This window comes from Vicia villosa, linkage group LG4, assembly GCF_029867415.1.
Source record: "Vicia villosa cultivar HV-30 ecotype Madison, WI linkage group LG4, Vvil1.0, whole genome shotgun sequence".
Lineage (NCBI taxonomy): Eukaryota > Viridiplantae > Streptophyta > Magnoliopsida > Fabales > Fabaceae > Vicia > Vicia villosa.
This window is the reverse complement of record NC_081183.1, coordinates 54630662-54658590: the sequence shown is the minus strand read 5'-3', so window position 1 is coordinate 54658590 and position 27929 is coordinate 54630662. Positions and strand designations below refer to the sequence as shown.

Sequence of the window (27929 nt, the reverse complement as noted above, 5' to 3'; positions counted from 1 at the left end):
TCTTTCTGTACGAAAAAACCCATATTTTTTTTAACCTAGGGCAGGGTAGTTCTCAGTTAATTTGGTTATGCAGTCAATTTCAAAAGAATCATTAAGTACACCTTTCAATAAGGGTTTCAATCAAAAGCAACAAAGATGGTTATCATTAATCATTATCAAGGCAGTCACTATCTTCCCGATAACAAAAAAATATTCAAAGAAAAAAAGCCCGCTAAGTCAAAACCTATGAAGGAGACTTAGGCAAAACCGGGGCATCCCGCTAGCTGTAATCTCAAATGAAACAGTTTAGGCAAAAGTTAGGGATATCAAAAGAAAAAAGATAAGTCAATAAAATCCTAAACAACAATAAAAAGTTGTGACTATCAAAAAGGAAGAAGTGACTGCCATTTCAAAGATTCCCTTGACTTTCGAGTCATCATCATTATCATAGGTGCAATTCCAAAAGCCTTTTGGAACCTGAATGCATAGTTTGAGTTAACTGAGCGTAGAATTTGGAGATCATCGCGAAGAATGGGGTGGGTACAGATATACTTTGAACCTATATCCTTTGTTTCTAAAACCGTGAACCAAGCCACGTTACAACCCTCAAAAGACCTAATTGAAGCAAGGTTTATTTTGAAAGCATACTATAACAAGGTTGCGTTAACCTGACTCCTAAAGATCTTTGCAAATTGTTTGTTTAACCATACCTTTTGCTTTATCCATCACTTTGAATGTCAAGACCATTGTGTTTGGACCTTTGATTCATTTGCTTTACATCAATAATATCATTCCTACAATGATTTTGATTTCAAAATATGCTTTGAGCGTTGCATTAAAATTACCATTTTTGAATGAACATTTTATCTGCAAGTACTCATCTTTTAGGAAGTTCAAACAGTTGAGAAACTTGATCAGTGATCCTATCAAGGGGCACGTTACTTCAAGATCCTGTTGTTCAAGACTTATACTGGGGCAAGTGTTACCAACATTCATTTCAAGAACTGAAGCAAGGATCAGTTAACAATCAGTCAATCAGGGGCAGTTTCCTTCAGTAATCCCCAAGCATTTTATCAGTCCTTCTCAAAAGGATCATTAGTGTGACAAGACCATGTTTAGCCATAACAGAGTTGGCAATGTTCTTGTGTTGAGGAATCAGAGTTCCAATCTACCCTCTCAAAAAAAGTCTGCCTCGGTTATCATAACCAGTTGCTTTGCATTGCATTCATATTTCATGCATTGAAAGAATCATATATCATACATATTCATGCGAACTATCTCGTGTCTTGTTATTTTTAATATCTTACCTTATGGTCTAAATCCAACTTACTTGTCAAACTTCTCTTCATTCATGTTTTACCTTGAGTGTCCCTGATACTTTGTTCTCGAAGTCCAATCCTGTTTTATCGTGATTGTCTTTGGTGTCGTTTCAGTCATGTTTTATCTTGAATGTCTCTAATATTTCCTTTTCAAAGTCCAATCATGTTTTACCTCGATTGCCTTTGTTTCTTCAATCATGTTTTACCTTGATTGTCCTTTGATATTCTTCAATCATGTTCTACCTTGATTGTCCTTTGATTTTCTTCAGTCATGTTTTATCTTGGTTGTCTTCGATCATGTTTTATCTTGATGTTCTTCAATCATGTTTTATCTTGGTTGTCTTCGATCATGTTTTATCTTGGTTGCTATCTAACACTTGAGTCAGTCATGTTTTATCTTGATGTTCTCCAGTCATGTTTTATCTTGATGTTCTTCAATCATGTTTTATCTTGGTTGTCTTCAGTCATGTTTTATCTTGATGTTCGCCAGTCATGTTTTATCTTGATGTTCTTCAATCATGTTTTATCTTGGTTGTCTTCAGTCATGTTTTATCTTGATGCTCTTCATTCATGTTTTATCTTGATGTGCTTCAGTCATGTTTTATCTTGATGGTCTTCAGTCATGTTTTATCTTGATGTTTCTTCGGTCATGTTTTATCTTGATTCCCTTTAACACTTGAGTCAGTCATGTTTTATCTTGGTTGTCTTCGATCATGTTTTATCTTGATGTTCCTCAGTCATGTTTTATCTTGATGTCCTTCAATCATGTTTTATCTTGATGTTTCTTCAGTCATGTTTTATCTTGATGTCCCTCAATCATGTTTTACCTTGACTGTCCTTTGATGATGTTCCTCGATCATGTTTTACCTTGATTATCATTTAATACAACCTCGATCATGTTTTACCTTGATCGTCATTTAATGCAGCTTCGTTCATGTTTTATCTTGGGCATCTCATGTATCATTTTCCCGAAGTTAAAACACGCTTTACCCTGATTACCTTTGTTAGATTCATCTATGTTTTACTCGTGAATGTCTTTCGTGTGATTGCTTGTTTCAAGCCTTTTTCCCCACAGAATTCAGAGTGTCTCATATCATATTGCATTCAAAAAAGTGTCCATTTCATTCATGTCATAAGCATTGTTGCGGCGATCTTAGGACAAAAATTGTGTACTTTGTATTTAAGTCTCTTCACATCTTCGATATAAGAAACTTAAATAGGGGCATCTGTCGCCCCCAATTTTTGACCTACACATTTAGTTCATATTGAGCGTGTCACATTCATACTTCATGTGCGTTCATCGTTCATATCGCATCGTTGCATATCGACTTTTTATTAAAGTTGACTAAACACCTTGCATTTTTGTATATTTGCATGTTTTTTCATTCGAATTAAGTATTTATCCAAAATTTTCATTTTTTTTTACGTTAAATATATCTATTTTTATTATTATCTTTTTAAAGTGTTTATTTTATTTTTTAGTTTAATTATTTTTAAAAAGTAAAAAAAAATGATTAATTTTAGATTTTAGTTTAAACTTTTTTTATTTATTAATTTTATTTTTTATATCAATTTAGATTAATTCTTTTTCTTTTTTAGTCAAAAAATTGTATAACAAAAAAAAAGTAGAAACTTGTGTGGGTTAGGCCGATTTCACATTACAGCCCATTTAACACTATTTCAGTCCATTACACACACAAAAAAAAAATTAAACAAAAATAGTCAAACAAAAAGGTCCTCCTTCATCTTTCTCTATCCCACGTTTCTGCATCCTCCTGTCCATGCCATGACAAATACAACAGTCCAAATGCCCTGCAAAATCCTGCTATTTGCTGCACACAATACTCCAAAGCTTGCACCAAAATGTTCATACCACAACCTGCATAAGAAAGGCTATATATCGGTTAACCAAAGTGATCAAATCTCACCAAACTTTCCCCCCAAAAATCCCCTCAATCCCTCTATAAATTCAGAACCGAACAACAAGATAAGGAGGAGAAAAATCAGTAAAACTCTGTCAAAACAACACAAACCCACACTACCTTGAAACCTCACCACATCAAACCTTCAGCATATCCAACCAACCTTATACACTATAAGGTTTCGTTTAAACCGCACCAACCCTCCACAACATCACTCAACGTTCATCATCATCAACCACTCAAATTCTCTGCAAATCCTACTCAAACTCCTCCATTTTTATACTTCATAACCACCACACGGTTCACAAAAACTTACACCATACACATCACAAACCTTCAACAGAACAATACTCACAGACCAACCCTCCATACTCACATATTCATAAGCTCAGCCGCACAACAACGAAAAACCGTAGCACACAAAGGAGGCAGAAGAAGAACGGTGACGAGAAGTGAAGAAATCAAAGTTTAGAGGTATACCGGGTTGCTTCTTCATTTATTTGTTATTCCGCGTTGCTTTCAATTTCTCAATGTAAACTGTAATACTTGAATTGTAATGAAAACTGGGGTTTAGGGATTGTTGGGGACCGGGTTTTGTTTGTTGTTCGTGTTGATTCATGAGCCATGGCAAGTGAGAGATTGACTGAGAAAGTACCGAGAAATTCGAGAGATTGAGAGAACGAAATCGAGAGAGATGCGAGACCGCGAGAGAGATAGAGATTGAGAGAGGTTCACAGGTTCACGTTCATGAGCATAAGCCGTTTTTTTGTTTTTGTTGTTTTGCGTTTGTTTGTTCAGAGATAGGAGAGTCATGAATGCGTGAAAGAGAGGATGGAGAGAACGTTTTTTTTCTTGTTGAAACAGAAGGAACGACTGGTTCTCTCCTTTTGGATTAGGGTTTTTGTTGCTTATTTGATATTGGGCTTATTTGACTAAAGCCCGGTTTCGTTTTCATTTGGCACCCCAATCTGGCCGCATACACCCCCCCTGGGTTATGATATAATTTGTTGTCAGACTTGCTTTTAGGCCCAATTCATTTATAATGCTACACTATCTTTATTTTTGTTTTGGTGATTTCTTCTAATTTATTTTACTTTAATTTTCTTATTATTAAAAAATAAAAAAAATGTTTTGATTAGACTTTTATTTTCTCTTTTATTATTAAAATACCAAAAATATTAGATTAATCTCGATCCAAAAGTCAATAAACCTTGGTCCAACGCCAAGTCGTTGCAAATAATTTCTCGATCCAACGTCGAGTCTTCTTTACAAAAATTCTTTAAACCATACCGAAAGATCGAGTGACAAGAAGTGTACGCCTCTTGAATACCTTGATTCTTTTGGATTAACACCTTTTTTAAAACCTTTCTTAATCAAATCAAAGTGATCAAGTGACAAGAAGTGAACACCTCTTGAATTCCTTGGTCCTTTGAATCAATGCATATTAATCAAACCGAAAGATCGAGTGACAAGAAGTGCACACATCTTGAATACCTCGATCTTTTGAATTAAAATACATTAATAAAATCAAAGTGATCAAGTGACAAGAAGTGAACACCTCTTAAATACCTTGATCTTTTGAATTAAAACACCTTAATCAAATCAAAGCGATCAAGTGACAAGAAGTGAACACCTCTTGAATACCTTGATCCTTTGAATCAAAACACATTAATCAAACCGAAAGATCCTGTGACAAGAAGTGCACACCTCTTGAATACCTTGATCTTTCGAATTAAAATACGTTAATTTACAAGGACAACAAGTGACAATGGGGCTCGCTCATGTTCAATACCTTGGGTAAAGACGCGCTAGGTGAACACCTATGCTCAATCCTTTGCTAAACGTCCCTTTATAAGAACACATCTTCAATTTCATTCAAACCTTTTTTGCCTTATGGCTCTTAAAACTCTTTTCATAAATGAGACACTTAGTCAATTTCGAATACGAACATACTTCCACATGTGAAGATCGAATATCTTCCACTCGAATGCGATGATGGCCAAAATCTTGTTTTATCTTGATTTAGTCATCCATTCTTGTAGTGATCTCATATCCATGTGCGCGTAGTATTTCCATTTGAAAGCGATCGAGTACCTCTCGCTAAAATCAACCAACAAACTTTTCGTGGTTCTTGGCCCGAACTACGATTGCTCTGACTTTCCCATTGCACTAGGGAATACGTAGGCACAAGATACAAACGTCTTGGCGAGCATAATAATAAAAAACCTTTTCTTTTTCTTCACAATAATAGAAAACCCTAAAAAACAATTTCTTTTATCTTTTATCAATTACTAAGCTAAAGAACACAAACATTACGCTAACACTCAAACACTAAACTAACTAAATGGGTCCCATCGAGTACGATGGAAGTGAGGGGTGCTAATACCTTCCCCTTGCTTAACCGACTCCCGAACCTAAATTTGGTTGCGATGACCATCTTATCCGTTTTCTTTTTATCCGTGGGTTTTATCGATATTTTCCCTTTCCTTTTGGAATAAATAAAGTTCGGTGGCAACTCTGTTGTACTTCGAATGCGCGAAAACGCGTCGAGTCACATTTTTACCGCTACACTGTACTTTGACCACAGTTGACTTTTAGGTCAAACTAATCGACTGTTGACTTCCTGAGCAATTGAGTGATCAATCCTTTGAATTAGAGCCTGAATTTTGTCATGGGGGTAGTTTGAAACATCATAAGCCATATGAAATGCCTTGGGACCTTTGATTCATTGATTTTCTTCAGAGAAATCAAAACCCTACTTCCTTGAACCATTGTTTAGGAGGGGTGTCTTTGAGTCTTGAACTTTGATATGAGTTTGATTTAAGAGAAATAAGATGGGAAAATTTTGGGGTATGACAGCTTGGTTTCATGGCTTCAAAAAAGGAAAGAGAGAATTTTCGCGTTTGATTTACTTGGAAAAACTATCCTTCGTGGGCATTTCAATTTGAAATTTATGTAAAAGGGAAAGGGATGCCTGGTTATCACAACGTGGCTTCGAAGGCTCCAACCGAGAAGGTTGCGTCAGATACATGGGAAACAAAGAACGCATAAATTATTTCTTGGATCCTTGCCTCCATTGAGCCTAAAATGGTTAATAATTTGCACTCCTTCTCGACCGCCAAAGCCATGTGGGATCACCTTAAGGTTATATACGATCAGAATAATGCAATGAAACGCTTTCAAATCAAACTATATATTGCAAATTATTGACAAGGCTCTCTTTTTATTCAAGATTACTACTCTGGTTTTCTAAATTTATGGGTTGAACACTCGGAGATATTGCATGATGATGTTCCTAAAACATCTCTTGCAGCTGTTCAAAATATTTATAAAGTCAGCAAACGCGATTAGTTTCTTATGAAACTTCACGCAGAATTTGAAGTGGCTCGTCCAGCTTTATTGAATCATAATCCAGATCCTGATTTAGAAGTTTGTGTCGGGGAACTTTTTCACGAAGAACAACGCCTACTCACCCAAAACAGCATGTCACATGACCAGAGTACTACCGATGCTCTCACAGTCGCCTATTCAGCCTAAAATACACCCGACAGACGTGATACGCGGCGTGTCCAATGTTCTTGCAGCTGTAGTAAGAAATTTTGCAACTACTGCACACAACATGGTCACATTATTACTGAGTGCCCCACGAGACCTGCTCGGCGTCCTACCCTAGCCTTTCAAGCTACTACCCATGTTGCTGGTTTGTCTACTCCTACCATCGCTAATGCATATGATACATTGATTCCAAAGAAGGTGCAACATATTATTCTCTCAGCTCTATCACCTTTGGGCATTCAGGGTAAGTCTACTAGTGCTTCAACACCTTGGTTTATGGATTCAGGGGCTTCTGATCATATGAATGGATCCCCTAAACACTTACAAAATGTCCATCCTTATAAGGGAACCAAAAACATTCAAATAGTTGATGGTAACACTCTGCCTATTTCTACTGTTGGTGATATAAATCATTCATTTAAAAATGTATTTGTGTAACTAGGAATTTCCTCTAGTTTAATTTTCGTTGGCCAATTGGTGGATAGTAACCATAGTGTTAGTTTTTCTCGTAAATGAAATTTTGTGCAGGATCAAGTGTCGGGGAAAGTGATCGCGAAGGGACCTAAAGTAGGCAGATTGTTTCTGCTCCAATTTCGTTCCTCTAATTTTTCTTTTGCTTGTATTGATGTCTCCTATCCGTTTACGAATTTTCATAATAAATTAGGACATCCACACTCTATTTTTTGTCTCATTTAATAAAAACGGGTTTATTGGGGCACAAAAATATCAGTGTTGACTTATCTTTTAATTGTTCAGTGTGTAAACTTGCCAAAAGCAAAACTCTTCCTTTTCCTTTCCATGCTCATCCTGCTGAAAAATGTTTTAAAATTATTCATAGTGATGTTTGGGGCGTGTCTCCGATTTTATCTCATGCCAAATATAAATATTTTGTGACCTTTACTGATGATTTTAGCCATTTTACTTGGGTTTATTTTCTTCGTTTTAAATCTGAAGTTTTTGCAATGTTTAGGAAATTTTTAGCTTACGTTGAAAACCAATTTCAGACCAGCATTAAGATATTACGCACGGATTCCGGTGGGGAATATATTTGTCATGCTTTTTCAAGAATTTTTGCAACAAAAAGGCATCCTGTCTCAGCGTTCATGTCCTTATATGCCTCAACAAAATGGCATCGCATAACAAAAAAATTGTCATTTACTTGACGTTACACGTTCCTTACTTCTTGCTGCCTCAGTCCCTCCTCAATTTTTGGTTGAAGCTTTGTCTACACTTTTCTTTCTCATCAATCGTCTTCCTTCTTAGGTTCTTGGGCTTGATTCTCCCTATTTTCATATCTTTCATGCACATCCTAATTACACTAATCTTTATCCATTTGGTGGAGTATGTTTTGTTCATCTTCCACCTTCTGAACGAAAAAAACTTGGTGCCCAATCAGTTATGTGTGCATTTTTGGGTTATAGTACAACTTATAAAGTCTGCTTGTGTTATGCTCCCACCTCTCATGGCTTGCGTATATCTAGGAATGTTATTTCCTTTGATCAACATTTTTTTCCAAAATACTAAACCTTCCTCAGTTGATTTTGTTACTTTTGTTGATTTTTTTAATGATTTTCTTCCTCTAGAACGATTTAAACTAGGTCATGCTTATGTCAGACGCACTCCTACTTTGTCCTTCTCGCCACTGATCTGTCACTTGAGCCTGCACCAGCACCTCTATGACGCTCATAAAGAGTGTCTCTTCTACTTGATAGATATGGATATAAGCCTATTTTTCTTATAGCTACTCTATCTGGTACACCTATTCCTACTTGATATTCTCAGGCAGTTAAAGATGCTCGTTGGGTAACGACAATGAACGATAAACTATAAGCCCTTCAAGAACATTTCACTTGGGACATTGTTCCCTGACCTTCAGGTAAGCCTATTGGGAGTAAATGGGTGTATTTGGTAAAGCTGAATTCTGATGGTACTCTTAATCGATACAAATCTCGATTGGTTGGATAAGGTAATAAATAAGAGTATGGTGTGAATTATGATGAGACCTTTGCATCTGTCGCGAAAATGATTAGTATTCAAACCATTTTGATTATTGCTGCCTCTCAAGGATGGCCACTTACTCAAATGGATGTGAAGAATGCATTTCTTCATGGAGACTTGGCAGTAGATGTTTATATGACCCTTCCTCTAGAGCTGCCTTCCTCATTTGAAGGGGTGTGCAAGCTTAAACGCTCTCTATACAGATTACAACAAGCTCCACGAGCATGGTTTGAAAAGTTTCGAATTACTATATTCGGTTTTTCTTTTACTCAGAGTAAATTTGACTCATCCATGTTCATTTATCGCACATTAAATGGTATTGTTCTTCTACTTATCTATGTTGATGATATGATTATTACCAGTTCTGATCATGTCACGATCTAGCACATTAGGCAACAACTTCAAGCTTATTTTCATATGAAAGATCTAGGGGATCTGTAACACCCCATTTTCTTCCCCAAGTTTATTATAAAAATCAGAGTTATAAAATTTCAACACATAAACAGGATGCTACATTTTCAACTGAAAACAACAACTTGTTATTAATAACGCAACTGAATTACAATTATTCAATTTCAAATCATTTAGCATTTTTATTCAACAAACAACTTCAATACAATAAGTCTTTAACGACATCAACTTATTGTTAGAACAAGATTTGTTCTGATCAATATTCTATGTTTTGATGATAACATTATATATGAATTTTGTATAAGACAATGTGGTACTCTAATCCTTTGCATTTTCCATTTCAGGAAATACATAAAGAGTATGCACAAATCAGCGCTCAAAAGCACTGACTCAGAAGGTTCTGGATGGCTACATCAGAACATGCTCTGGCAAGACATCAGAAGAAGGTCAAGCAGAATCAGAACATGAACTATGAAGCATCAGAAGAACATGAAGTCAGAAGCAAAAGCACTGAAGTTCTGAATGGTATCACGCTCAAGCTCTTCAAAGTCAGAAGACAAGAAGATGCTCTGCACCAAGCTGTTGACTCTGAAATTCAAACGTTGTTATCTACAAATCTGAGTTCAGAAGCAAGTACAAGATGACACGCTATTAAGTCTAATCTCTGACTGACAAAAGGAACGTTAGAAGCTACAAAAGGCAAAGTCAGTAAAAGCAGCAAAAGCATGGCCCGAGGTAGTTGACAAAAGTGTGAAACATTAAATGCAAAGCTGTACTATTCACGTAAAGCATTAAATGCAACCCAACGATCATCTTCTCTCAACGCCTATATATAGAAGTTCTTATCAGAAGCAGCAAAATAACACTTGCGAAAAATACTGAAACGCTGTCAAATTCAAAGCTCACGAACTTCATCTTCAACCTCACAAACTCTTGTAATATTTAGTGAGTGTTAAACTTAGAACTTAAGAGAAATATCACTGTTGTGATTATAGCTTTATTAGAAGCAATCTATACTCTTGTAAACATTATTTTACATTGTTTGTAAAAGGTTCCTAGAGTGATCAAGTTGTGATCAGTAGACTCTAGAAGACTTAGAAGTTTTCTAAGTGGTGAATTCCTAGAGTGATCAAGTTGTGATCTGTATACTCTAGAAGACTTAGAAGTTTTCTAAGTGGATAACCATTGTAATCAGTTGGATTAGTGGATTAAATCCTCAGTTAAGGTAAATCACTCTAATGGGGTGGACTGGAGTAGTTTCGTTAACAACGAACTAGGATAAAAATAATTGTGTTCATTGTTTTTATCCTACAAGTTTTTAAAGTCACACTTATTCAAACCCCCCCTTTCTAAGTGTTTTTCTATCCTTCACTTATGGTTCAGCAATATGAAACAAGTCAATAATAAACAACAATCGTTCATCCACCTGAGTGCTACGTATCAGAGTGACCAACCGACTTTGAACTAACGAAGGTAGACAGCCTTCACATCTTGAATACTTGCACGTTACCCACGTAGAGGCAACATCACAACATAAGGGGTGAGATTCTCAAACCATATAAATGAGTTTATGATAAATAATATATTAGACTCAGATTATATAAAATTATTACTTCACAACCATTCATACAACATTTACAACAATTATGTCATCAACATACTATAACAACTTTTTCATTAACATGCAATAACAACTTTTTATAATAACTTATTAATATAATGGAAATCAGGATAAACAATATATATGAGAACCAGTTCATATGAAAATCACGCCTCGCAACATTTTAGAGCAATATTATTCACCACATAATCATCAACATAATATAACAACAACTCATCAACACCTCAACTCAAATACGCATCAACTCAAATACACATCAATTCAAATACACAATAATAAATGTGACTCAACAAATGCACATGCATGTGGTACCATTGGAGCAGAACTCCCAACTTAGAAACGGACCAGAACTCCCAACTTAATAATTGCCAATATCTGAGGCGTCAACAAGGCATAAGCCTTCAACTTCAACGTGGTGCCAATCCAGGCCAACTTGTAGAGCATAAGCCCCAAACAATGATATGCCATGTATGCAAACAACTCAAGACACACACCAAAGCAACAATACAACATTAACAACACAACCACAACGTCATAACAACAATAGTGACGACAACAATAACTTAATAGTAACTCAACAACTTAGTTAACCTTGTACCAACAAATAGAGGCACTCATCACATTTCAACGTTGGCCATATGCCTACAAATTTATATCAACATGGCAACAACAACCTATTCAACAACAACATTAATCAACAACACATATTTCAACAACAACATTAATCAACAACCAACAACATAAATAATTCACCGAAATTTATTTAAGGTCTACTTAATTATTCGAGTAAAATCAACTAAATTCGGTTAATTAAATTCTCCTGTTAAACTACGAATATCCATCAACTTAATTAAAATCACTATTTCTATCAACCTGTTAATTTTCTGCTATTTTATTTAACATGTTAATTCTTGTTGTTATACAAAATATACTGCTATTATATCCTCATGTAACCTACTATTAATTTACTTCTACTATTATTCTTATTACGAACGGCCTAATCCTTAATCATAAACAGCAACACAATAGAATTTAATAAACTAAATAAAAGAACAAGGTACATAAAACAAGGCACGAGCGTCTCAGGAATAAACAAAACAAACAAACACATGGAGGGCACTGTGACGGTCGTCATAGTGGGGTGTGGCGATCAACACCCCCTCCCTTCCCGCCCATGTCGGTCGTCACAAGGGTCCGTGACACCGTCTTATCCTTTCTCCTTCTTCATCTTTTCTTCGTTTCTTTTCCTGCAACTTTCATTCGTCCGGTTCAAAATTTTTTTCAGCAAAGTTTATTTATTAACATAATTCCCAGAACTCCATATACTTAATTATTTTATATTTCCAATTGATTCAGCAAATATAATAATTATTCCAGAACAACAATAACAACAACAAATCATATGACAACAACAATTCAACACACACAGACAACAACAATTTTAACAACCCGAATCCCACATATTATCTATCATATACCCGATTATAGAGCAAGAACCCCACCTTTACCTTGAATTTGGAGGCTGCTCTATACTTTATCGGTTGAATCCGCGTTCTTCATTTTTTCCACTTTTCCTCTTCTGCACTTTTTCACAATCAATCTTCTTCTCCGAAACCCTTATTCTTCTTCTTCTCTTCTTACTGATAGAATAAAACCTAATATTTTCCTTTTTAACCAAATAATAATAATAATAATAATAATAATAATAATAATAATCTTATTTGGCCTAACAACACACCTCCCACTCCTACTACAATCAACACTTAATTAAGCCCATAATAATATTGTCTTATAATACTCCAATAAATTAATACTATATTATTTTCTACAACTTAATAAACCCATCAATTAAATAATATCTCATACTATTTTTCCAATAATTCCAACTTCAACATTTTTAACAATTAAATTCCGCAATAATTTAATTAAATAATTAATTAAATTATCGGGGCGTTACAGGATCTTCATTATTTTTTTGGGCTTGAGGTTTGTTCTGATTCCTAGGGAATTTTTCTCCATCAACATAAATATACTAAAGATTTGATTTCTTTGGCAGGTTTAACTTCAGCCACACCAGGGGATACTCCTCTAGAGGTTAATGTGAAATATCGTCGTCATGAAGGTGATCAATTATCTGATCCTTTGTTATATCGGCAGCTGGTCGATAGCCTTAATTATCTGACCATTACTCGCCCCGATATTTCCTTTGTAGTTCAGCAAGTGAGTCAATATATGCACACTCCCCGCCATCTTCACCTAGCTACAATACGTCACATCATACGGTACTTAAAAGGCACATGTACACGTGGCCTATGCTTTCCTGCTTGGCAGCCTCTTAGTTTGATTTGTTATAGTGATGCAGACTGGGCTGGTTGTCCCAACACACGAAGATCACTTACTGGTTGGTGCATGTTTCTTGGTCCTGCGTTGATTTCTTGGAAGAATAAAGAGCAATCTCGTGTCTCGGGCGATGTCTATAGCCTGTTCTGAAATTACTTGGCTTCGTGGACTTTTGGCTAAGCTCGGTTTTCCTCAACATACAGCCACACCACTTTTTGTTGACAATACTAGTGCTATTCAAATTGCTATTAATCCAGTTTTTCATGAAAGCACAAAGAATATTGAGGTGGATTGTCATTCAATTCGGGAAGCATTGGACAATCATGTTATATCTCTTCCTCTTGTCACATCACAACTTCAACTTGCACATATCTTTCACCAAAGTTGTACCTTGACCTCGACATCAGTTTCTTATCAGCAAATTGATGCTTCTTGACTGACAACATCAATTTGAGGGGGATGTCAATAAAGAATACTTATTGCAGTGATTTTGTTATAACTACATTTGAATATAGGTTATGCTGCCTAATTGTATATAAATTATAGGATTTATAATATTTGTATTATTAATGTCATTTATGACTTATGTAATATATATGAATAGCATCAAATCAATGAGAAAACAACCAAAAGAGCAGAAATTCTAATAATATACCCTTGACATAATTATATTTTGACAAGTCTTTGCTTGAACTAAAAAGATGTTCAACCCAAACACTATAATTTAATTTGGATTTCAGTTTGATTCGAATTTATCCGAACCACTGACCACCCCTAATGTAACATGTATACTCTCAAAATAAAAGAAATTTTAGATATTCATCGTGCCCAGTATACATACTAATATCCATGCTTTCCCATTTATGATCGCCAAGTCCAACATTTTGATTCCTGAACGTGTTATTATTCATCATGTGGAAAATATCATTTTAAAATATAAAATGACAACAAATTCGAAAAGACAGAGATAATACATTATTTTCTTTAAACCTAGTCATCAACTATCAACTTAGTTTCATGACATCAAAGCTGAACATCCAAAAAAAAAAATACAGCAAATGAAAATAATTTAAGACATGCTAATTAACTAATCATAATGTCTTCCGTTGTCATGTATGCGGCTCTCTTCACAAAAACAGACCTTAAACTTGAACCCCTCAGTCAATATGTACCAAAATGGATTAGACTTTCTACCATGCAAACTCAGGTACAGCACCTTCTAAATCCAACCAATTCCTTTATCACATTTTGTTATCTTGATACCTTTGCAACAAAAAGTCTTTCTTGATTACCAAGAAAAGCTTTACATCTTAACCTATGACCTCAACTGTATCAACTTCATTGTCACTGTAATCTCCCCAACATTTGTTTGGATTTATCTCATCTAGTGTGTCCTTGTTGGTTACTCCATCCTCAATTGAGTGACTATGGTCTATATCCTTTTCTTCAACTTTAGGACAACAATTTTCATCGCTAACAGGTGGGTCTTGTTGAGGATTTAGCTCTGCTGGCTTCTTTTCACAACTAACAGCTTCAATAACTTGCTCATCATTATCTTTTTCATTTTGAAGATTGTTCTTAACTTGTGCGGAATCATTTGAAGTAGTTGGAGATGTTGGATGCTCAATTTGGTTCACTTGGGTATCATTTAGTGATTCAGGAGGAGTACCATCATTGGGAGAGACCGGAGAGAAACCATTAGGAGATACTGGATTGCCATCTGGAGAAGCTATATTTCCATTCGGAGGAACCCATGTTTGACCAGGTACAAACTCTATGGCATGTGGATTCATTATTGTTGGAGGGCTGTTGGGGTTGCCATCACTAGACTGCTCACCTGAGGGAAATATAATCTTACCTCGTGGAATGCGATTTCCATAATGTCTATTATAGCCACCAGAAATTCGTGGACCATATGGAACTCTAGTTGTTGCTGACTGATGGAGAGATCTTCGTGGAAGCAAAGGAGCAATATTTACTGGCGGGGGCAAAATACCTACATGATCATTGAAACTTGGAACTGGAACTGGAACAGACCCAAAAATTGGAATTGTGGAGGGATTAAATGGTGGTGCAGCTGCTGAAAGTTTCTTGGTTGGTTCTTTTCCCGTTTCTGTCTCTTCTGGTTTTTGTCCTTCAGATGGTTGGGGAAAGTCAAGTTGTTTCTCATCTCCCTCAGTAACCACCTCTTTTGATACAGATGCATCATTGCCGTTTAACTGTGTTTTACTTTCAACTGAAATGGTTAGGGAAGTTGCTTGTGCTTCTATCTCTGATGTACCTTTGGATGTAGCATTGGTCGTATTGTTTACGCAATTAGATTTCTCAACCTCCGTGTTTGTCATGTTTCCAACTTCAACATTCTTCTCTATCACACCATCACCATTGGCTTCCTGGGATTTTCTGACATCAGTACTTTTTAGTGTTTCTGTATCATCTGCCACTACATCAATTTTCTTTTCTTTTTCTTCTCCATGGAGAGATTCTTTCTTTTTCTCACCAACTGAGTTCTGATCATTATCATTGATATCGTTTGAGGTTCCCTTATGAATCTCCTTTGTTGCAATTATTTTCGGGCTCACCTCAGAGTTTTGTTCAACAGTGGGATTTCCTGTTGGTGACTGTTCAGCCACAGCTTTGACAATTGTTCCAGGTGGGGCTAAGGCAACTTCTTTGTAAGAAAATAACTTACTCGTCGATTGAAGACTGATACCTCCACTAACAGAAGCTGGTTTAGCAGTTTGATTGCTTAGAGCTGGGCTGACTGGAGCTGACTTTGTGTCAGCTAACTTCTCTACACCCGCAGTAGGGGTGTTAGAGCCATTCGGCTTAGGGCTGAAGCTTGGGCTCTTGACAAACTTCTTTGGAACAGCCGGGGAGGGCCCCGCAATAGTCTCATTTAAATTTGATCTTGGAGAAGAAGAAATGTTTGCAGGCTTTCCTCGATACCTTGATGATTGGGAGTTATTCATGAAGTTAGTATTCAGTTTTGCTAGGGTAGGTCTTTTTGATGAAGATGACTTGCGTCCAATGAGTGAACGACCTTTGGGAACAGCCTCCTGCCATCCTTCATCTGAGATGTCATCCTGTGCCAGTTTATTACTTTCATTGAGAGTGGTTTGATCTTTGTCATTGGACTCAACTTTATCAATCTTTAGTTCTTGAAATTGAGCTTCAGATTTATTTTCCTTATCACTTGAAGTCTCTGCTATTGTATCATTCGGTATCTCGTTATGATTTTCTTCTGCAGCAATATCCCCATTTTGGTCTGGTTTTTCCTTCAACTGTAACATGAATTATAAATTTTTTTTCAGTGAGAGATGCGAAGAAATATTAGAAGTAATAAAGAGAATACAAGCAATAAGAGGAATATCCTGGATCAGAGAAGATATTTATTACCTTGGCACGGGCCTTTTTTTGTGCTTCTCTTGCTTTCAGATCAGCCTCAGGTGTTATGTAATCCAAGAGGTCAGACACACTGATGTAAGACATTTTGACTGTTATAATATTTAATAGGAACTTGAACAAATGTGTTTAAATGAGCAAAAAGCCATCAATTGCAACAAAGGGAATGATTTAAGCATAATTTGTTTTAATTGTTGTTACTACCTTAAGTGACCTTTGCTGGAGATAGAGGCATCTGGCTTAGGTGTACCATTCCGTGCAGCTTCCTGTTGTTCGAGAGCCTTTGACTCGAAATATTCAAGCCATGCAGCTGCATCCTGTAACATATACACATCTATGTGCCTGAGGAACAAGGGTTGCTGCTTAGATATATCTACCATGAGAGAGCATATGCAAGAGTACCTGAGTCCTTAGATCCTCAGACCCAAGTTTGGCCTGCAATATCTGGAGAGTTGTTTGTTCATGCTGAACGCTAAGAGAGTACGCTTCCATCAAAGAAAGAGCAATGGCTATTGCATGATAACTCGCTGCCGTCTGAACAGCCAAAAATATTGATATTAAGTTATAAGTTCCTACTAATCCCAATGGGATATGCATATTCAGGAAGACACTGAACAATGCTATACGAAATTCCATTTCTTAACTAGTAAAAGTTATTTCTCTGTGTAGTGCAATTCTTCATTTCATCATACAATTATAATTCTCATAAAATAGCAACTAGTAAACTTATTTCTTCAGGAAGAGTAAGAGGGACCTGTATATGATCAGCTCCAAGTAATCTTTTGTTACATTTTAAAGCCTCGTGAAGGTATCTCAGCGCAACATGGACATTCCCTAATCCTTCTTCCATCATTGCTACATTGATGTAGGTGGCAGCAGTGTTCGGATGTGAAGGTCCGCAAGTTAGGTGCAGAAGATACAACGCACGATTAACATACCTAAATACATAAACACACAATTAACCAAACATAACTGATCCTAATAGAAAACTTCGCCCAGGACTGGGGTTTAGTTTTTCATATGAAGAACAAAAAAGGACATACAATTGATATAGCAATCAACTATTAAAAGTAGGATATTGGAAGCATACTTTAAAGCCAACTCAGTATGTTGGAGTCGATAATAGAAAACAGCAAGATCTCCGTAACTTTTCATTGTATCAGGATGGTCCAGTCCAAGCTCTCTTTCATTAATATCGAGTGCTTTTTGCTGATAGATAGTTGCCTAAGAAAATCACAGTTAAATCATTATGATGATAGGAACTCAAATATTTCAAACTAAACCTGTAATATAATTTAAAGCATACAAAGAGCTTCTAACTTCAAAGCATATGTCACCAGTTGCCATAACACATACCTGATTGAAATCACCAGTATGGTATAGCACAACAGCCAATAGACTATAAGCTCCTGCTGTCATTCTATGGTAAGGCCCGCACACTGATACTAACTTTGAAAGTGCCTTCAAGATTCAATTCAAAATGTTGGTAATTTAGTTCATGTCTACATATGAACAAATCTTGGTGAAAAATGGGAGAATTTATTCCTACCTTTGTACCGTAGTTGACAGAATCCTCCAATTTACCTTTATCCAAAGAAGTCTTTGATGATTCCAATAAAGTTCGACCGTCAGCAGATGAGCAAGCAACATGCTATGAATATTGAAATTTAGTCAATATGGATTGAGAAAAATATAGTACACTTTTGACATAACAAAATTAATTTGTAGTGTATTTCACCTTGTATATGGGGACCATGCTTACAATATCTGACTTTCGAAAAGGAGATGCTGTTTCCATTTCATAGTCCCTTGGAACCAGCTCAAGTCCAACCTTTAAAAAGATTTTCAAAGTTAAAATATTAATAGCAGAAAACACTCAAATCAATATCATCATTCAGTCCTTTTATTTTACCTTATGGCAAAGTCCACGAAGAATAGCAAACTTTCTTAAATCATTACTGCTTTCGTGCTTCCACTTCCATCCAAACCTCTTCAAAAGGAAGATTTCTACCCACTTCCATTTCAGTTCATCACAACTAGTAATTTCAGCATCATTAGTTTCAATTGACGGTGTTCCCAATAATATATTTAAGCATGATGCTATAGATGAAGCCATTTCAGAATCATTATCAACAGCTGCAACAACAGCTTGCAAGATGTGCTTGTAGGCTCGAACAACCATCTCATGTATACAAAGCGATTGCACATGAGGAAGTTTATCAGCAAGTTCAACCTGCAACAGAATTTGAATGGTGAAATTGTCTATATACTTACGAAAAACAATCAATAAAACACATTGCATATAGGAGATAGATAAATATTAGAACATTACCACTCGTCCTAAAGAAGACATTTGCAAGCCCCTGGTGTGCATGAAATCAGTCAATGTTCTTCCATCAACAGGTGAAAGTTCAAGGGACCCAAAATCTGCCACCTAAGAATTTGAAGTCACAATAACTTAACATATTCCATATTAACTTGGTTTAAAATCAAACTTAAAATTTTGAAACTAACCAGCTTTGGAAGTGCAACATCGTCATAATATTTATGTGCCATCTCCATCAATTCATCAGGTGACTGCAAAGATGGGGAACCAACAAAATCCTTATATAAAAGTATATACATAAAACTAAGTATAGAGATTGGGAAAATGAGCATATTATGACGGTATTAGCTGAAATTAGAAAATTAACAAAATATGTTAAACACAATCCAATGCGGTATCAAACATGTCAGAGAGCAGGTATGAACCTTGAGATGAAAATCAGTTTTAGATTCCTTAAGGCGAGAATAAGCAGCATCAGGAAGTAGTTTTCTCCATGTAGTTTCCTTTTCTTCACACTGTCTTTCAAAATCCTGTTGAGTAGCATCAGACTTGTTTGTGTCAATGCCATTCCCTAGTTCGACTTTCGAGTTCTTGATGTCAATCTTTTTCTTTAATTCCTTTAGTAATCCACCTTGCTTGCCAAGTCCTTTTACAGATGGTTCAACTTTAGCTTCTTCAGCCTTTTTTGGCTCAGTTTTTTCTGTAGCTTGATTTTGCAAATGTTGTACCCAACATGCCCCAAGCTCCCATCTGATAGATTTGCTTTGAATAGTGTCCTCTTCCTTCAATTTTAGAAAACTTTCTTTGAGAACTTTCTTTATGAAAGACCGAGCAGAATGAGAATTATCAATATCTGTGCTCTGGACTCGTTGGACTGCTGCATTAGATGACTGAGGTGTGGATGACTTATGCAATAGCGCCCTCAAGCTGAAGGGTAAGTTGGCAAAAAATTGTATCAGGAACTTATAAAGACAAATCTAACCCAAAAAGATAAAAGTAGAAGCATCCTCAAACTAAAGCAAATTTGCCTAAAGAAATTTTCATACTTATCATCTCTATTGCATTACAATTTGTAACTTGCAAAGGAAGCTACAAATTTTATGATGCAGGAACTAAGTTTGCGTCAGGAACTCGCAATGGTCCTTGAATACCAAAATTGGTAGATTCAGTGGCAGGTTAAGGGCTGGTTTGCCTTATTAAAAAAAAGTTGTTTAGAGTTATGCATGAATGAATTTTCATTTCAAAGCTTTTTATTTACAACAAGAACTATTTTTCATTTTTATTATTGGACTTCTTACAGTGGTTATAAATGCACTATAAACTACCTGTTAACATTTAATGCATTTGCACCTCCTTCAGGCTGGTCCTCAATATCAATTTCCAAGGAATCATCAGGACTCCCCGCCAAATCTGTCTCAGCGGAAACCTTTACCACAGCTGTGTAGCCACAATGTCGTATAATCACTGCCCCTAGAGTGGAAGTATCCTAGAAGAACAAAAGTGAAGCAAAACTTGAAAAATCAAAATTCACTTGAGTATATTATAAAGGTTCAAACGTCACACTTACATGAACAGCTGCACTTTCATCAGCAGTTATGCCTTTAAGCAAATTTCTCTGAGCAAGTTCTTCCTCTGATAATCCAAGAACCCGAGTCCCATCATTTTTGCAGTCCAGCTTAATGCTTGCATCAGATACGTCTCTTGTCACCTCAATAGTTAAATCACCAATTCGTTCTTCATAAGACGATGGAACGTTACTGGAAGAGCTTTGCTTGGTATCTTTAAAATGATTTATTGCAGAAACTGCTTTGAAGACTGATACATCTACAAATAAGCTATGAAGCAGAAAGGCTTTCCTATCTCGAACCTGCCTCTCTTCTGCATTTTGACAAGGCATTGCAGCGAGGATTGCGAAATCTCTAGCCCACTGTCTCTTTTCATGTTTGCGATCGCTTCCTTGACCACCTCCATTTCCTCCCCAAGCTTCATCTTCTGTGGGTAGTGAGGGAAATACTGCTGGACTGTCAGAAACAACTGGAGGGACAACCCATGTGTTTGCACGGAAACCATAAGGAAGATTTCCAAACTGAAATGATACCATTATAATTGTAAAACATCTGGTACAGTTAGCAGAATAAGGTGAAATCTTATAATGCAATATGAAATATGTACCTTATTGTGTTCCGTAAATGCCTTCATAAGAGCTCCATAGGCCTGCAAGAATGATTATTATTTAGCCAAGTTCTACCGATGTAATGCCAAATGGTTCAAACCAGAAAACCCCAAAGAAACAATAATGAGTGTAAACTTACAGCATCAAACACCCTGCTTATGTGTTGCAGGAGAGGCACCAATGCATGGTTTATAAGAAGACGTTTTCCAGCGGGATAAAATCCTTTCCTAGAGGCAACAATTGTAGTTGGTTTTCCACTGCAAATCCTAACCTGGAGACGCACCAAATGCACAAGTATACCACATTATAGATAGATAGATAGATAAATACTCTACGAAAGTAACTCGTTGTTTGTCACGGGAAGTGGCAAAATATTATGTAGTAGTTGAAAGAAATTAAAATAATGAGACAGTGAATAACCCTTACATCAATCTGAAAGAAATCATCCTCTGTCTTATCGTCAAGGAATGGACGGTTTGATCTTCGTATGTCTGCCAGAAAAACCAAAACACAGTTGAAGATTGTTGAGAACAAAATTGGTATTTCTTGACTAATGGTGAATTGAAGTTAAAAGAAGAATAAGATAGAAAAGCTTACATTGAAAGGGCGGTGTAAGGTGGGAAAAGGAAAAGAAATCATAGAATTGTCCAAGTCTAGGTGGTGGATACATGGAGCCATCAGCCAAGTCCAAATTCTGATCCTTGGGTTTGAGTTTGGGGCTATTTTCGATCGAGGCAGCTGCACTGGATTTCCCAGTGGGTTTCCCGAAGGCTGAGGTGCACGCTGTGATGTCCAAAAGTCTGCGAATATGAGTCACGACAGACTCTTCCGTGCAGTAGTCCTCTGAAAAATAACAATCTCATTAGCAGGTAGGTAAGGCGCACTGATCAGATGCGCAGATAGTCAGTTAGTTAGTTAGTTACCTTGCACGATTAAGAGATGACATGGTTTGAGTGATATGATTTCGACGTTATCTTTCAACCTCTCACCTCGCACCTAATGAATTGAATGCAGCATATGTATGGTAAGCACTGAAATTTTACAACAAGATTAAAAAGAAAATGAAAAGTGCAAGAATGCATATACCTCATGACATAGGGAGAAGTTAGTCAAGTGACAAGTCTCAACATGGACAGCTAAAAGCTTTCTCAAATCAAGGATCCTGTCAGTAGATATACCCTGCCCCCAAAAATAAATCCACTTAGCTGTTACAACTTTGAAGTTTAACTTTTGTATGATAGAAAACGGTTAAGCATGCTAAGATGAATGACCTTTTAAATAGAATGTAATAGACATTATCTAACATAAAACAAAATAAAAACAGTTCGGTTAAGTAGGAGATGGAGTTCTACTAAATGAATTCACCACATTTCACTTATTTATTTTATAAAAGAATTTGATCATTAAACAAATTAAACAAATAAGATAAACAAAAAATACATATGTTCTTAGAGTTTAATTACTATAATTATATTACAATCATATTTTAAAACTAATTATAATTAAATTTAAATAAATTTTATTATATTATAATTATAACTGATTGACAGTTAAAAAATATATATAAATTAAATTTATGTTTTTAAATTAACTTAATTTATTAAAATAACTATTTTTCTTGTATGCTATTTGAGTTAATATTTAACACTAGGTTTTGAGTAATTTTTTTCTCTAATTACACCATTAGGATTAGAGCGCACGCCGCACGGTGTCAAAACTTATTTATATAAATTTCTTAAAAAAAAGAGAGATCTATTTTTGGATATTGTTTTAAAAAATTATTTGACGTTTTTTAGGAGTAAGATATCTTGACACCACAAACTTACACCAACATCCAATAGACTCTTCACAAATATGTGAACAGTACTTTTATTATTATTTTAACATTTTGATATATTTTTGTATTTTTTTAAAATTATTTTGATTAATGATATATTAAAAATTAATTAATACAGTTATAAGTTTGGATAATATATATTTTAACATAAATAAATTAATATGTATAACGTTCAGACTTTGATTAATAATTTATATAAAATTAGTTAGTGGAGTTCAAAACTTGATTAATGAATTCTCAAAAATTAAAAATTAATTAAATAGTAAAATAAAGTTGATTAGAATATAAAAATTAATTAATATATTTATAATCTAGTGTCAGTTAATATTATATATTTTATTTATTAATGAAGTAATGAAACTAGTTAATAAATTATAACTAAAATAATTGGTTGATAACGTATAATTTTGTGGTTAATACAATTGTGAAATTGGTTGATGAAACAACCATATATTTTTGTTATAAAATAAAATTTTAAAAATAAATATTTTTTGTAAAAAAATAAATATTTTTTAAAATAATATTATTTTAATAAAAAATACTGTTTATTTGATGTCAAAATGCGGTGTTAATATAGCAATGCTAAATTATCAAAAAGCAAATTTTCGATACTGTTGAGAAAATTTTGGTACTTCTTTTTGGTCGATACCGGAAATTCTTTAGTTTTTACTAAATTCTAGTATCCATTTATCAGAAATTTTAAAATTTTCGGTGTGATTTATTGATATTTTAAAAATTCAGATAATTTTACATAATTCATTACCCCGTCTCGGAAATTTCACATACTTCCAGTAAAAAACCAATACCAGAACTTCCAAATTTCCGATCTATACCGGAAACTTTTTTAAAACCTGAAATTTTCTGATATTAATTTTAACTGCGGCTACATATCGAAAATTTGAAATATCCGACATCGAAAATTTTAAATTTTCGGTATGTAGCATCAGACACGATAAATTGGTAAATCCAACAAATTTTTTAGTATTTATATAAAATTTCTGGTACCGTATTGAAAATTTCAAAAAATTCAGTATTTTACAAGGATAATTTGGTAAAAGCGCCCTACCTAAGAATAGTTAGCATATATAAAATGGGGTGCAAGATAAATTCTCAAATAAAAAACAACATCAATCTTATGAATAGGTTTTTATAAGACCAATAAAATTTGAATAATTATTATTTTTTATTCTGTTTTGTTTTACACTATTAATGAATAATTATTTTGTAAAATGAAATATAATATTTCCTATATAAAATTAACTAATTGTTTTTAACTTGTATAAAATTATCAAAAATATTTGTAATTTAAGATAGAGAAAATATCAGTTAACTTGGCATGCTTACCCTTCAAAAATAATTTAGTTTTATAAGAGAAAAGAGTTTGCCCAATTGGTCTGTCAAGCTAATTAAAAAACTCAATGTTTATATGATTTATTTTGTAAAATAATTTTTTAGTTTTTAAAATTAAAAAAAAATTATAAAACTAGTTTGATTACTTAATTTTACAAAATTATCTTTAAAAACTATCTTCTAGTTATAAGTTTTAAAAATTAAATAATTAAAAAAAATTTAAAAATTTTAATTTTTACTTTTGAAAATTGAAAAATAAAATGATAGTACAATTTTTTTTTTGTAATATATACAATTTTAAAATGCAAAAAAATGTTCATAAGTCCTCTTAATTTATGAATGTCAAATTAATATATATCCCCATAAATGAGAATAGCTCTATACTTCTACATCATTTATATCTTATTTTCATTGAACTATTAAGTATATTAATAGTTCAATATACTTCTACTCTATACTTCTACATCATTTATGAATGTCAATTTTGCTAATAGTTTAACGAAAATTTTCTTATGACCAGCAACAGCAACTGAAAAACACAGTCCACTTATTCAACAACATAAGCATGGGACATTATTATACATCTTCTTCTGTTTCTTTCACAGGCTAATTTTTAAAAAAAATTTAGATTAAATCTTAATATTTTCCAAAAACCAGAATAAATCTTCAATATTATACTTAACAGTTATTTCAAAAACAATTATTATCAAAACTTATTTAGCCCAATGGTTTTTAAGCCATAAATTTTACCTCAGGAAAGAAAAAGCAGCGGAGCTTACCGTGGTTATAAAAGGACATACGAATAAAGAAAAGTGAAAAAAGTCCAATGAACTAGAAAATAAAAAATAAAAATTATTGAACTCCTTCGTACCTTAAGCGTAACCCGTGAACCATCTGGTATTTCAACCGTAATTTCAATAACAGTAGGCAAAACTACAACACACAAAGCAACCAATTCAGATTAATATAAACATTTTCATAACAGCAAGATGAATGCACAAACTCATAGATAAGGAAAAACGAAGTGGCAGTCATTTTCTATAACAAAAAGAGTAAGGTAGAGTTTATGAACCTTTCTCTTCCTTTTTCTTCTTCTCTCCCTTAACTTTATGGAGTTTGGCTTTTCCATTTTTGGGAGCCATTGTTGCAGTAAGAAAAGTGAGGGCAGTTTCAAAATTGATGAGACGTAACTATAATCTGTTTTACATAACGAAATTGAGTGGAAACAAGTAAATTGAATAGAAATGATGGAGGAGGAGGAGTGCAGTGGTTAACTAAGAAGCAAGTAAGTACGACACTGAGACATAGGAAATAAAAAGAGAAGGAGAGAATATAGTTATAAAATTGCAAGATGGAGCTGCATTAAAAAAGAAACGGTATGGATAGGATAAGGTAAGGTAAGTGAAGGGAGCCTTGTGCACACGCACACAACAAAATGTAAAAAGCCTTTAACAATTTCAAGCCTCACATTTGTCAAAACCAAATCAATAACATGTTTCATTCTCACACTAGTTATTCGCTCAAATTTAATTTACTAATTTTTTTTCCAAATAAGTATTAAATTATATTTTACACTTATTTTTTGAAATTAAGGTTTTCCACGATATAGCATATTTACGAAATAATGAATTTAGAAATGTTACGATAAACTTTTTATTTTCTAAACCTTCGTTTTAAAATAAAATTTGATTTTGGAAAGCTCAAATTCTCTCATTGTTAAATTCATTGGTGCGATGTTTGCAATTGAGTTCGCCTATGAGAAAAATTGGAACAATATTTGGTCAGAATCTGATTCTATGATGGTAGTTAAGGCTTTCAAGTCTTTCTTTGGTGCCGTGGCAAATTAGAAATAGATGGATTAATTGTATAAATATAACCTTTAATTGGAATTTTATGGTCTCTCATATTTATAGGGAAGGCAATAGCTGTGCAGATGAGTTTGCTAACATAGGTCTTAGTCTCTCTGACTCATCTCTTTTTAGTTTTGTGTTTGCTTGCTTAAGAGCAGATTTTGAAAAGAATAGGTTATGTTTGTCGTTCTTTAGGTTCTCTACTTCCTGATAGGATTTTGGTCGATGCCCCTATCTTTTTTGTAACAATTTTCTTTTCATCAATATATCATCTTTTAAAAAAAAATTAAATTGCAACTGATTTTATACATCCGGAAAAAATTGATTTTCATAACAGTTAATGGATATACCTTCTTTGTTGTGGATTTATTTTTTACGAAGTTGAAATAAAAAAATAAATTATTATGATGTAGGAATAAGAATCGATGATTAATGATGAATTGATGAAGTTTACTGGAGAAGTCTCCAGTACAATGGTAGATTCTATGTAGGATGAATAGGAAGCGTATATGTAAAATTAACACTTTAATATTGAAATTCTAGTAACAGACAATTGATGTCATATCGGATGTTATGACATTCACTTCAGTACAAAATGTTAAACGTAGCAGTAAGTAAACATTAACAGTAATAAAGAATTCAGGGAATTGTTTACCCAGTTCGGTGTATAACTACACCTACTTAAGGGCTACCAAGCCAGGGAGGAAATCCACTATAAGAAGTATCAATTCAGGATTAAACCAACAGTTTACACCCCTCACTTAAAATCTGTCCAATGCAATTTCAATCTAATTCTAAGACCTGAGTTCCTACTCACCCCCTCAATCACAGTAGTGATATCAAGACAAATTTAACAAGTAAAAAGTGAATACACACTTCAAACAAATCTTGATTATGCTTAAAAGCTTCAATCAAGGAACATAGAACTCTTGCTTAAAAGCTTTGAGTGACACAACAAGTAACAACTTGAAACACCCTACTCCAATACAATTATCAAAGTGACAATTGTTTGGCTCACAAGAAAACACTAAGAACAATAAAACCTAACACACAGATCGCAACACACAGTATTCTTCACGTAAAATCTCTGGCTCTGAAAGTAGGACTAGCAGTCTTCTTATAGGCAGCTCCTGGGCCTTGGGCCTAACAAACATAAATTAGGGTTAACCAAGTTAACCTAATTTTCACAAATCAGGGTGCTAAAAACCAGCACATGGCTCGTTCTCTTAATGATATACAATCAGCACAATCGTTAGTTTCCTAAAATATAGCCTGAGATAAAGTAGGAAACAAAACAGAAACATAAAATCACTCGATGTTTAGGTAACGATGTCACACAATTCATCTTGACATCACTAAAATCTGTATTAGCTAAAATCACATCTCCTACAGAAAACCACACATGCATGTCATGACATCAGTCAAGACATCTAAACTCAGAATTATGTTTTACCATAAAATGCAGCCAATTAAAAACATCTACAAATGTCTAACTCACTGAAATTAGGAAGAAAAAACTTGGAATAAGACATGAAATGTACCTTAGTGTGGCATAACATTACATTTATATATGTATGACAGTTAGAACCGACTCCAGTGAATGTGGCATATGTGTAATACGGTGAGAGAACTGACTTTTTGAAATATGCGGATAGCAAGAGTCGCCACCGACTTTTATTTTATCCAATTGGAAAGGCAAAAAGAACAGGAAAGACCTTTGAAAGATTTTGAGTTCGGGGAGTAGGTTATACAAAGGGGAGGTGTAAGCACCTTTTGTATCCATGGTTATCCATGGGCTCTTAATTGCTTAGCTCACTTGTTTGTTTGATTTGTTTGAAAAGAA

The 27929-nt window shown here is 34.5% G+C and overlaps 1 protein-coding gene across 1 annotated transcript; it reads right to left on the bottom strand.

The window, feature by feature from the left end:
• Positions 1-13979: 13979 nt before the first annotated feature.
• LOC131594827 (protein REDUCED CHLOROPLAST COVERAGE 2-like) lies at positions 13980-25644 on the bottom strand. The gene is made up of 23 exons (XM_058867033.1): positions 25309-25644; positions 25108-25169; positions 22136-22228; positions 21973-22045; positions 21647-21892; positions 21476-21540; positions 21189-21320; positions 21049-21090; positions 20444-20962; positions 20202-20362; positions 19302-19803; positions 19065-19127; positions 18883-18984; positions 18463-18783; positions 18289-18381; positions 18100-18201; positions 17907-18011; positions 17641-17774; positions 17305-17488; positions 16953-17084; positions 16755-16867; positions 16545-16623; positions 13980-16429 (listed from the first exon to the last, which is right to left on the bottom strand). The coding sequence occupies exons 1-23, from the start codon at positions 25376-25378 to the stop codon at positions 14456-14458; spliced, it is 5367 nt and encodes a 1788-aa protein (XP_058723016.1). The 5' UTR covers positions 25379-25644; the 3' UTR covers positions 13980-14455.
• Positions 25645-27929: the final 2285 nt, after the last annotated feature.